At 52.0% G+C, this 12,645-nt stretch overlaps 3 protein-coding genes across 14 annotated transcripts in view; 2 read left to right on the top strand and 1 right to left on the bottom strand.

Annotated features, from left to right (window-relative positions):
* The window catches only part of Btk29A (tyrosine-protein kinase Btk29A), a 157,149-nt gene that overhangs the window by 33,741 nt on the left and 110,763 nt on the right, over nt 1–12,645 (bottom strand). The window lies entirely within an intron of this gene.
* LOC117227521 (uncharacterized) overlaps nt 1–12,645 on the top strand; it is a 68,815-nt gene that overhangs the window by 32,306 nt on the left and 23,864 nt on the right. The gene's annotated exons all lie outside the window — the stretch shown is intronic.
* LOC117227509 (uncharacterized) lies at nt 1,555–2,817 on the top strand. Its single transcript, XM_033482806.2, has one exon. It carries the CDS (start codon nt 1,602–1,604, stop codon nt 2,613–2,615), a length of 1,014 nt encoding a protein of 337 aa, XP_033338697.2. The 5' UTR covers nt 1,555–1,601; the 3' UTR covers nt 2,616–2,817.

The following is a 12,645-nucleotide window of genomic DNA, read 5'->3' as shown; positions in this document are numbered from 1 at the left end:
GGCGATTCCGCGAGAGCCGCTACGGGCGGTGCAACTCTTTCCGTTTAAATTCATTAAAAAACGCGCGAGTGCCGCCTCTCGCGGCCCTCGAAAATGATTCATTACTGGAAATATTGCTTTCCACTTCGGGCAATGGACGCGGCGGCGCGCGTTGCAGGGTCTCCGCGCGGAAACTCGTTCGCGGTGTTCCGTTGGCCGGGCTCGATTTTACCTCTGTCGACGATTAGCGAAAAATCGGGGGGAGAGCCGGGTTGACACCGTTCTTATTAAAACCGCTGCCAATAATGAGTCACCGTCGATTGTGTCGATTGCTCGCCGAAACAGACGATCGAACCAACGGTCCGTGAACGACAATCGAACCGGCCGATCTCTCTCTCTCTCTCTCTCTCGTTTTCAACCTGTTCGGCAGGTTGCGAACAGAGAACAGTTACTACAAATAAAACGGCATGCTGCTATTGACGCACTCCGATATCCGTGGTTCTGTCCCTGCTTTTTACGATCGTTCAGTTTCTCAATGAACTCTCGAATAGACGCAAAAATCGTGGCGCGCTTAAAGCCGGCCAATGAAATTCGCGAGAAAGAACGCTGTAATTGGAAGAGCATTCAACTTTTCTGGAACACGCGCGAAGCGAGCGACTATCCGGAAACTTTCGAAATTGTCGCGTGTAAAAACGAAAAAGATCGAGGACGCGAAGATCATCCCCGACGGTCGACGATCGACGGTCGCGTCGTTTCGTAACGTCGCCGGCGGCCGGATAAAAAGGAGAACCGGCGGCGAGCGAATGGGTTAAGTAAGGAATTACGACAGAGGACACTGAACCGGTGAAAGAAAGATACAGGCGACGGTGGATTTAATCGCACGAAACGGTGCTCGACGAAGCAAATCTGCATCGGCCGGTTAACGCTCCGCTCCGGAGGTATACATACACGCGTGTAAGACACTCGGCGCTGATTCTCGAACAAGAGCACCGGGATTAATAGATCGAGGGCTTTGTCGCGAATTATTACGCTCGTTCGACCGTGACGCGCTTCCTAGAATCGATCTCCGGGCCATCGGATCCGATTAAGACATCGCGATACGTTCAATTCGTCGAGCCGTCTTGTTTACCGAACGTCCGAGCTTTTTCAGATATCGCGTTAATCGAGCGAAGATACGCGGTCGTAGGAAAAAAATGGATCGACGAGGAAAGGCTGGTCGCACGATTCTCGGAAACGCGTCGACGACATTCTTCGTGAACATAGTCGATCCAGGGCTCCAGGGTTAAACAAACGGGAACGAGCAGAAAATTCGTGCTTCCTTTAGCAACTCCGATAAGCTGGAAACGTCGTGAAAAAGTCTTTCCACCCTTTCAACAAGCGACTGCCACAAATGCCTCGGTTCTAGCCTCGACTAGCTACTATTTTCCAGAATGTTGAGAGCCGCGGTATCGCGAGAGTCGCGAATTCCCGTTAGTCGATAATCTGGTGAAAGGTCGCAACCCCGATCTAATCAACTGCCGAGGAGTCCGCGGCAACAGCGGCGCGTATAAAACTGTGCTCTGTCCGGCGATCGTTCAGTTTTTAGCCAGCCGTTGTAAAGAACAAGCGAAACCGTGCTCGAAATGTCCGGAATCGTTCGATCGTCGTTGATCGTTCTGGCGATCGCGAGCGTCTCGTGGGCGACGGATCAGGATCCCACTTGCGTCCATCCGAGCGGCTACACGGTTTGCCACCGCAAAGGGGTTTTGGTCGACGTGACTCAGCAGGAGTCCGAGGACCGACTGGAGATCGACGACCTGGACCTTCTGGCGGTGAAGGAAGGCGCCTTCAAGAACCTGAAAACCCGGCGCCTCAGCTTCGGCCTGGGGAACAAGATCTCCGTGCTGAAGAGGGAGTCGTTCGCCGGATTGAAGAAGTTGGAGCGGCTGGACATGGACAGCAACGTGGTGTCCTTGTCGCCGAACTTGTTCGCCGAGCTGACGCAGCTCAAGTCATTGTCCTTGATCTTTAACAAGATCAATTCCGTTCCCAAGGACTCGTTCGCCGGCCTGGGGAACCTGATGTGGCTGTACCTCGGCCACAACGACATCGAAGCGATCGCCAAAGACTCTCTGTCCGGGCTGACCTCTTCCCTGTACTTCCTCTGGCTGAACGACAACAAAATCGCCAACATAGAGCCCGGCAGCTTCGGCCACACGCCCGACTTGCAACGCCTTCATCTGGAGAACAATCGACTGACGTCCATCCAGCCCGGCACTTTCAAGGGCCTCCGTCAGCTCGACGGACTCTTCCTGGAGGAGAACCAGCTGACCAGCGTCTCCGCGAAGGACTTCAAGGGTCTGACCGCTCTCAGGATTCTCAAGTTACAGATGAATCGGATCGCCAGCATCGAAGCCGGCGCTTTCGCCGATCTGGGACAGCTGGAGGAGCTGGACCTCAGAAAGAATCAATTGACTCGCGTCGAGGCTGGCTGGCTCGCCGGATTGACCCAGCTGAAGAAGATCGATCTGTCCAACAACAGGATCGGTCAGGTGGACCCTGACGCGTTCTTGGGACTCCCGGCGCTCAAGAATATCAATCTTGATAACAATAACATGACCGATACGAACACCAGACGGTATCTGCGCAGGCATTAGGACTTCATGGGGTTTCGATAAAAAACGACGCGTAGCTCAAGGTTGCCTACTTTTCGGCTTGCAACCGCCGAAGACAGCGCGTATCGCGAAGCAATCTGTGCGCGCACCTTTCCGCTTCGTGTGCTAAAGCGTCTACGCGGCTCGAGGTTAAATTCAAGCAGAATATTTTTTACCAATAAAGTTAATCCAACAATTTCCAAAACTCGCATTTAATGAAACGTTTCGACAACGCGGCCGGACAATGCATAAGCGGCGAACGCGCTAAAGTGATTTTTGTGCCTGACAAACGACGCTCTCTGCGACGAATAATCCGCGATCAGCATCGGCGTGGGCGGGGCCGTTCGTGCGCTTGTAATTTACAAAGTTCCGAGTAATTTCACGCTTTTCAAATTCCCTAACGCAAACCGCTCGGCTTGCGGGTCACGTTGCCGGGCGTCGCGTCGCGTCGCCGACGGTCGGCGGGTTCCATTCGAATGCAACGACGACGACGACGTCGACGAGGGCCGGTATATTCCGTGGCGCCGCGGCGCAGGATCGTGGCCGTCGTCTCGAGCAGACTCTGTAAATTGTAAATCAAGCTCCGAGTGTCTCTCAGCACTCCGCTTCTGGGATAGAGACTCGCACAAGTATCTGCTTTCTGAAACGATATACGCGTCCCGCTCGGCGCGAATCGCTTAAAAGCCGCACTTTCACCGTCGCGCGGCACCGTATCCGTCGCTCTCGCACCGATCCGATCCGATATGAAACGGGTCTACGCGTCTCGAGAGCTAGTCCTTGTAATAAATATCGGGTGTCGCGCTAAAAGATGACACGTCGTCGAGGTGGCCGCGCGGCCGCAAACTCGAGCGGAATAACAGGCTCCGAACTTTCCTCCGCGCTTTTCGGCCCGATTACGCTCCGCCGCTGCCAGATAAAGCGATCGGCGCCTCGTTGCTCTGTCTGCGAACCTTCGCGCTAAACAAAGCTCGCCTGCGTCGAATAAAGCTGCGCCTACTTCTCTTGTAGACTCGGTCGACCGAAAGTAGTCTAACGAGATTCTGGCATTCTTCTGTTTTCGCTGTTCTATATTTCGCACGTCCAGTTTTACCATAAGTGGATTCGCGTTGCACTTACGCGTACGCGGCGCCGAATCGAAGGCAAACACGCGTTTAGGCCAGGTTCCCCTGAGCCGAGAATGAATTTGCGGGTCGTCGCGTCGGCTTTGCGTCGAACAAATGGCAGAACCATTTCGAACGTAGACACGTCCTCTCGACTCGGCGCGGAAGAAACGCGGGCAAACTCGTGGAAGGAACGACCCTCCCCTGCCCCCACCGAGAAAACTGCAGAGAGAGATCCAGCCCCGTCTAACTCGGTCTCCTCGAGGTACCAAGCAACGACCCTGAACTTGCGATCCCTCTCCGCGTTTTCCGAGAACGACCCATTTTCCTAGCAGGTTCTCCGGAGGCCCGCGTCGTTCCCGGGTAATTAAGTGACCCCGAAACAGGGCTAATTATTCGAGTGACCGTTCTCCGCCTCGAAAAGGGAAGAAAGGGGACCGGTATAAATCGTTTTCGCGTTCGAGTTAGGGAAACTCCGAGTGAAAGAGAGAGAGAGAGAGAGAGAGAGAGAGAGAGAGAGAGGAAACCGGAACACAATGGGCGGAAGGAGGGGCGAGGGACGCGGAACGAGAGGCAGAAAAATTAAAAGGAACCGAAGAGAAAGGAGGAGAATGGTGCCGGCGGAAGAAGGTGGAAAGGAACGGCTGCGAAATGGGCGAGACACCGCGTCTCCCAATGGAAAACCGAGGGTCGATACTCTCTCTCTCTCTCTCTCTCTCTCTCTCTCTCTCTCTCTCTCTCTCTCTCTCTCTCTGGACGGGGAAAAATATCGCCGATAAATTTCCGGTTGTCGCCGAGATACATACGTAGATACCGGAGATATTTTCTTAGCGTGACGGTTTCTAATATTGCTGGGCAGCCCTCTGCGGCCCTTCCAGAGGCGCGATCGATTTCGACTCGGCTGCCGGCGATATTAAAGACGCCAGATTCGCTCGATAAGCTGCGAAAGACGGGCTCTGCTTTACGAGCAACGCGTTTTCGAGGAGGAAACTCGTTCGGGGACCAGCTGCTTCCGGTCCCTGAGGATGTTTGCGGATCGTTGCTATGGCGGGATCATCCTGTCTGACCTAACCCGGCGTTATCTTCGCTGTATAACGTCTCGCCTCGCCTCGGTCTCTTCCGTCGGGTTTCCAAGTCGTTCCAGCGTTGTACCTACACCGCGGTCATTTATGCAATATTTCTCGGACAAATTGCGGGAAACGCGAGAACGTCTCGTAGAAATCCCTTCGATCTACATAAGCGGAAAAAAATTGCATCGTTTTGCACGTCGTAACGCGAAGCTACTGTAACTCGATTGTTAAAAACGATCTCCGAGCAGAACGCCGGTGTTTCGAATATTTTGCAACGCGGATCGAACGATTCGGACGAATATTTCCTCGTCGCCGAGTAATTTTTGAAAGGGCTGAAACGATTCTAAAAAGACGACGCGAGTGCTGCGTTGGTATAAAAAGAGCTGTTTGAAAATAAAGCTCGGGAAACGCGTCTCCCGAAGGATATTCGAGACTGAAAACGGGGAGAAACGTCGGGCGGCCACGAGAAACAAAACAAAACAGGGCTCTTCGATGGCTTTCACGCGTCGAAGACATCAGAACTTCTCCCGTGTCTTTGTGACCGAACGTTTAACCCATTTCCACCGTAAAAAGGGATCCAACGGTCTTTGACTGTCGCTGTCGAAGCGAGCGTTAGGCTTCAGCGAGTCGAAAGCTTTCGAATGTTACGTGTTCGTTGCATTTCGCGGTTCTTAAAGCCGCGGCGGGGTGGAATTCGTTTGTTAGAAATCCGATTGGCCGAAATCAAAGGGGTAAAATTCAATGCTCGACGCGATCGGAAATCGTATTCGCGATTTTTCAGCGAGAGTTTTGTCTCGACCGTTAATTAGAACGAAGTTTCCCGCCGTGCTTCCGAAAGTGGAATCGACGGAAAAGAATTCGGATTCGATCGATCTCGAGGTTTGCGGCAGCCGTCGACGGAAGGGGACGAGTGCCGAACGATGTTAAAGGTCGAACGGCGAATTATTTGCGAATTTATAATGGTGTTTTTGGAGTTCCGAGGCGCTTTGAAAATCACGACGGAGAATTTTTCGACGCGATCGATTCGGTTCGCGGCGGGCACCCGAAGCGATTGATATTCGACGACACCCGCCATATTTTTCGATTTACATTCGAAATTCGAGGCATATCGTCCGTGACATCTTTTCGAGCGCGCCGCGGACGATTTTCAAGGCTGCCTGGTTCACTCCCACCCGGAGTAACTTTCTAAGGTATCGGTGAAAACCCGAGAAGAGCGATTCTCCTCTCGCCTGCGAGGTCATCGAACGACTGCGAGCGTCCCACTCGCTGGCTATGCAGCCACGAAGCTATTGTTCAACACCTTTTTCTCTCTCCAAATTCATCGGATTATCCCTTCTACGAAAACAAAAATCTCTCGGCAAATCGCAAATTCTGTTTGCAAACTCGATCTAGATGAGAGTAATCCCATTTCTTCTCGCAAATAGAATCTTAACATTTTCGTAAATTCTCCGAATTGATGTGAAATCAGAGTGTCGGAATTTACGCTATTAATCGAGCAATATTTTTAGCGCTTAGCCAGCGACTCTGAAATTACTAGGCACATCGAATAGACGCCGATAATAATTCCGTTGGTATTTCGATCGTGCCCGAGAGGCATAAGCTCCGTTTAGGCGGCCGACGGTTGATACGAAATGACAGACACGTTCTTTTTGTCGCGCGTCCCGATTAAAATTCATTCGGTAATTCGCGACGAGCGTCCTCGTCTGTGTTCGATCGGCGCATTTTCGAGCTGGAAGGGCACGTAATAAGCCCGTGGCCGGCCTTGCGAATATCGTTTGTAATGCGAGGACGCGCACACCGAGGCTTGTTATCCGGCTGCAAAAGCGACAGATGTTCATCGCGTGGCAAACAGTTTATTGTTTCTCCGTAGCGAGCTCTCCGTAGCGAGCCTCCTGTAATTAACCATTCGATACCTTTTCGGTATTATAGCGTGTTTCGAAATACGCCGGGCTCTCGGCGCGCGTATCACTTACAATTGTAACTCCGACGTTGGACAATGCAGAAGCTGCATCGTTCGAAACAATACGCGATGTCCGTGGCAAGGGGACGGTGAGGTGGTGGCAGTCCGAAGATTATGCCAGCGTAATTGGAAAATAATTCGATGGCGTAGAAACTTTTCGCGCGTAGTTCCGCGCAGCGATGTTCGCCGGAAAATTATTTCGCACTCTCGGGGATCTTTAAACGTCCTTGCAGACGCGCGACCGAGCGGTTTCGAGGGGTCACAATGTTCGCCAGAAAATGCTTTTAGCGTATAAGGATTGGTATAAAATCACGTCGGACTCCGAGGCGTCGTTAGAAAATTCTATTGGCCTCTCGGGGGGACCGCTGGAAAATGAAATTCGCCTCCGAAGGATTCCGCGATTCCGTTGGCGACCATGATCGCGATAGTTCGCGGGTTTCCTGGAAAACTCTATCGGTTCTCATCGTTCTCCGTGCAACCTTGGGGGTTCACCAAATTTTTGGACCGTTTTTTCAGGTTCTCCGATCGAAAGAAAATCGTTGCCAGAGCCGGCGAGAAGCGAGAAACGACTGCGAGGCACCGCCGAATAAAATCGCGCGGAACAATCGGTGCTCGTCGAGCATGCGGCGCGCGCGATCATTGGCTCTGACATTCACGAGGCAGTTGGGTTTCTTATGGCGGTGCGGCACGCCATGGCGTGGCATGGCGTGGCAGCCTCGTAGGTCGAAGCCGAGCGAGCGTGTTTCGCAAGCGAGCACGCGGAAGCGATTCCGCGCGATCGGCTCGTAACTCGTAACGCGTCGCCGAGCGTTCTCCTCGAGCGGAATGCCTCTTCTCTTCTCGCCTCTTCTCCTGTCTTGTCTTCTCTGCTCTTCTTCTCGCGCGATCGTCGATGATGGACTTTCACTTTTTTTTCCTCGGCGAGCACGATCTCGAACGAGTTCGCGGAAGCTCCCATCATCGGTCGCGCAGATTTTTTTCGCTGTTTACCAGCAAGCGACGGGATTATTCTGCTCGAATTCCGTTCGAGCTCCTCCGCGAGAAACGAATCGGGAGGAAAAAACCGGCCTCCGAGAGGAAACGCGAGGCGTATCGGAGGAGAGGCCGCAGTCTCTCGCGTCGGGAAACCGTGCCGAAACTATTCACTGGAGTGTGACTTTGAAGCAAGAACCGCGCCGAAGAAATCGCCGACACGCTCAGAAATTGAACGACTCCACAATGGAAATGGCACCCGTCGTGAAATAGCGACGGTTATTCCGGTAGCTAGACCTTGCCGCCGAGTTTCCGCGTGAATTTGGCCCCGGTGTTCGGCCGGCTACGTTTCGTATTATACAACTGTTTGCCGAATTTTCTCTATTACACAACTGTGCCCGAATTTTCGCGAATTTTTACGGCCGTGGGACATCGACGCGGTCCGCGTCGAACCAGCGATCCTATCTACAAAATTGGAGGATAATTTCTTCCGCAAGAGACTCCCCAGGCGGCGGCTAATTCCTTCGGATCCTCGTTCGCGTTATCAAAAGCTTTTTATCAGAATTTCACACTCGCCCCTTTCAATATTCAAAATCCTCGCTCGGCAACGGCATTATCGCGGCTCATTTAATTTTTTACCGGGAATTTTCTATCTCCTCTACCTTCGCCGCTGAAAACACAGTTAGGAGAGTAATCTTCCGCGGATCAACCACTTCTTTTTAGAAAAGAAACTCTCTCTCACTCTCTCTCTCTCTTTCTCGCTCGCTCGCAGGATATCGACCCGACGATGGGGTTTCTTTCATAGAACGTCCCTCGCAGAAATGATTCCTCGCGGTGCCATCCGCTTTGTGCAGGAACGATCCTATAACGGCGAGCCGAACGTCCGGTTCTTTTTCCTTTAGGCTCGAAGGAAACGATAGACGCTCATCTTTGCGCCGAGGAAAATCCTTTAAACGCTTTCGCGAAAAAGCTCGGCGAGAATCGCTGTTTGCTTTTTGTAGCAACCGCCAGCTCGTGAACGTTGATCAACCTTCGTACCTGTTCGATCTAAACGAACATCGATCCGTTCTTTAACGAATTCTAATGTTCGGAGCTTCCGTTTCGAAAGGACTTTCTGGAAACCCTATGGATTTGCAGTCGCAGGACCCTGTCAAATATTTTCGAAGGAAAAATGGGGCCCGTCGATCCCCGAGGACAGTAGGAGGATTCCAAGAGATTTCGCAGTCCAGGTCCTTGGAGTCCTCTGGACCGAACCTTCAGATTTTTCCAAGACAATTTTAGCCGACCCTAGGATCTCGGAGAAACGTTGAGGCAGTGTTCACAGCAGTGTCGGCTCACCGAGTAGAACAATTACGATGGTTTTCGAATATTCTAGAGGTCCTGTGGAGGTCCTCGGGGCCCTCCCGGAATTTGCCAGCGGGCCGTGAAGTCGTCGAGAAATCCTTAAACATTTCACGGCGTTCCGGAGCCATGTCGGGGACGCTCGGGAGTCCTTGAGCTTTTTTTTAAAGGTCTCCAGGGAGCTCGGAAGTCGTTGGGAGATTCTTTACAGGCTTGTTACGTTCTCCAGGGTCGCTTGACCGACTCGGGAGTGTCTTTAACTCGATCCGTAGAAACGAAATTGCATCGAGTTCGCCGACCTTTCTCGAATCCGGCGCGCCCGATTCCGTGCAATTCCGCGCGCAATTCCGTCCGGAAGCGGACCCGGAACTTTCGAGAAAATCATTTTCATAGGAGAACGTTTCCGCGGCGAGTCCGAGCGCAGTTTTACCGAGCTGAATCGAGGCTGGCCGTCTCGAAAATGAGAAAAGTTGCGCCGTTGGGCGCGACACGCGTACGATTTGTTGTCGGCGTTTTCGCGGCGAACATAATAACGCGCGCGGAACAGTTATCGCGGAGGGAGCAGCGCCAGCCCGTTACGCGGCTCGCAATTAAAATCCATTTTCCGCGGGACCGTGCCCCCGCGACCCCTTAGAATATCGCGCGTTCAACGATAACGCGTTTTCCGCTAGGAAAATGAAACGCATCCATCGGCCGTTGTTCGTCGCGATCGAAAACAGTCGCGCGTACGCGAGGTTCGCGGACGAAACGAGGACCGTGTCGTTCTACGGTGTACCCATTTCATTCCTCGTTGGCATCGATTAATCTCCATCGAACTTTATCTTCGGTTCATCGATGCCTCCGCGCGCAACGCGAATATTCCTCGGCGCGAGTCCGCGAGCTGTTCGCAGCCTGCTCGCAATCTACCATCTGTTTCGCGGAGCCTCCTACGCTACCAAGTTCATCGATTGCGTAATGATTATCGGTGGATTGCGGATGTTATGTGTCTGCGGCTTCGCGAAAATTATCCAGGAGAACGGAAGACTCCGGTCAATTTTAATAGTATTCGTCTCCTCGGTTACCGGACAGAATTTTCAGCTCGGCGAACGTTCGTCGCGAAACAGCGTGTCGATCTACATAGAATGGCCTACATTGGCAGGACAGATTTTTCTCCGTTCGATCGACCTTCGCGCATTATAATTCTATTAGTTGTTTGAATTTTAAATGCTCGAACGATTCGCTTCAACGCCGCCGAATCGGTTCCATAAAGTGCAGAGGTGCTTCAGCTTCTTTGGAATATTTCCGTTATAATCGCGGTCTTTATATTGTTACGGCGACTTGTCCAAATCAAGTCGCTGTAACGTGAAACTGCCCTGTTGCGAGCAACTCCTTAAAAAATAATCGAAGATAGGGATGTTACCAATAGACGATCGAAGAGTCGAGATCGGACGAGCAACATTTCAAATTGAAAGGTCTGAAATATAATTGTATCGAGTTGTATTATAGTTTATATTCCTCATTGCAAATAAAATGCCGCGACGCGAGAGAAACGGAGCGATTCGCGACAATATCGTACATCGAAGGTGCGCTTCGGCAAATTTTTACGGACGCAAAATTCGTCGGCAATCCCGTAGGATCGCGGGTGAACCGTTGACCAGAGGCGACTGAAAAGTCATCGCAGACAATGGAATTGCGATCTTGACATTAGGCGTGGCAGCGGCGTTGCGACACGACGGCGTTCGCCGATCCTCGAGGATCACGATCCCCGTCGATGGAAAATGTCTTCCGTTCGATTCGATTCGATTCGATTCGATTCAATTCGATTCACTCGCGGTCGGTGCGCACGTAGAGCGCTCTAGACGCGGCAGTAGTACGATTTCGATAATTGCTCGAGGGAAGTCACGCCTGTCCGTGTCACCGTCTCGGTGTTTATCATCGACGCCGTGGTACGTGTTGTCCCGTCGATCGATGCCAATTACCACGGTCTGACATTACGAGCGTTACGAGTAAGAGAGTAAAACGGAGTGTTCGGAGTACGTGCACGAGAGTCCGGGGGAAGAGAACAACGTCTTCTTATGAAACGAATCGCCGAGCGGCTGCGCGGCTCGATCGTGCTCCGGCCGGTCCGCTGTAACCTTTTCCATTTTGCGCAACCCGATATTTCAATATGAATACAATCGCCGTCCGTGGATGCTTTCCCCACGGCTGCAAACCGAAAAAGGCGAAACACGGGACCGCCGCGCCGTGCCGCGCCATGCCGCGCCGATTGTTTTCCTCCGCTGAATCAACGAATCTTTCCACCTCCGGTCCCGTTCTTCCACCTTCTTCTCGGCGTTCGATCGCCAAGTTTTATCGACTCCGCTCCGACATTTTATCTCCACTCGATTCGGATCCTTAACGCTGCAACAGCCGAGCTCGAACGGCCTAGCTCGAGAACAGCCTAGCTCGAACAGCGACCGGTGTTCTATTTCGGAAACGATTCTTATCGCGAGATGCAGCCGCGTTCGGCGATTACCCGAAAAGACATCTCTTTACTGCATCGATAATTGTAAAATAAAGAATCCGCGATCGCGCCATTTCGCCGGGTTTGGTTATTGTATCCGGCGTTAAAACAGGAAGCGTGCAACACTCTCCCGAGATCGAGCATCTTGCGTCGTGATTTATTTCGGAGTCACAGCGATTTTTGGTCATTTATTGCGTCGCACTCGCATTAATTTAATCCACGCAGCGTTAGCAGTGGTATAGTAAATTTCATCTTCGAACGCGCGTGTTCGGCTGGCTCTTGGAACAAATGGAAATTACGAGAACGTTAGCGCGCTGCGGCGTGGCAAAAAAAAAAGAAAGAACTCTGAACCGTCTTTCGTAGTTATATCCGGGGGGAGCTTAATGAAACGATATTATGGATCAATTACCGCGATGAAAGAAATTCGATTTCAGGCGGTAACGTTTCCTGTTAATAGCGACAGAAAGCTGACCTTTCACGACTGCCTCGGACAGTTTTATCACCGCTCACTATCGCACAGTGTCCAATCAATACGGCAGAATCTGGTGCATTTTAATCGTTTAATTACGCGATTCCAGTTCCACGACCTATTTAAACACTTTTTGCCCCTCCCCGGTCGGCTCTCGCGTGCAGATTTCCTTGATAGAGGAATTCGTGCGAATATTTCAAGTAGAATCGAAACGGTAACCGGCGAATCGATTCCGATACAACGATCAATCGGTTTTCGCGTAGAGAGAGATTTTCCCCGGCTACGGGAATTATTCGCGGAAAATGAGCGCCGCCGCCGCCGCCGCCGCGTCGTTCGGAAATAATACGCGCGCGTTGTTAAACAATTTTCAAGAACGATTACCAGTATTTTACAACCCGACGGCGGAAAACGGCGTTGATAATTACGGTTCGTGATTGTGCCACGGGAAAAGGGATTTCCCGGTGATTCGTGCCGGCGCCGGCTAAATAACGCACGCTCCGGCCGGCACGAATCATTCGAGCGCATCGTCCGAGCGCGTAAACTATTGTTTGGAAAGGCGGTGCTGCACTTTCTATAGAAACGAACTGGGGAAGAGGCCGAGGGAGAAGCATGCGAACAGAATTTCTGCCTTCTATCCTC

The sequence above is a fragment of the Megalopta genalis genome, chromosome 5 (assembly GCF_051020955.1).
Source record: "Megalopta genalis isolate 19385.01 chromosome 5, iyMegGena1_principal, whole genome shotgun sequence".
NCBI lineage: Eukaryota > Metazoa > Arthropoda > Insecta > Hymenoptera > Halictidae > Megalopta > Megalopta genalis.
Note: the sequence above shows the minus strand (reverse complement) of the source record. Positions and strands in the feature narration are given on the sequence as shown.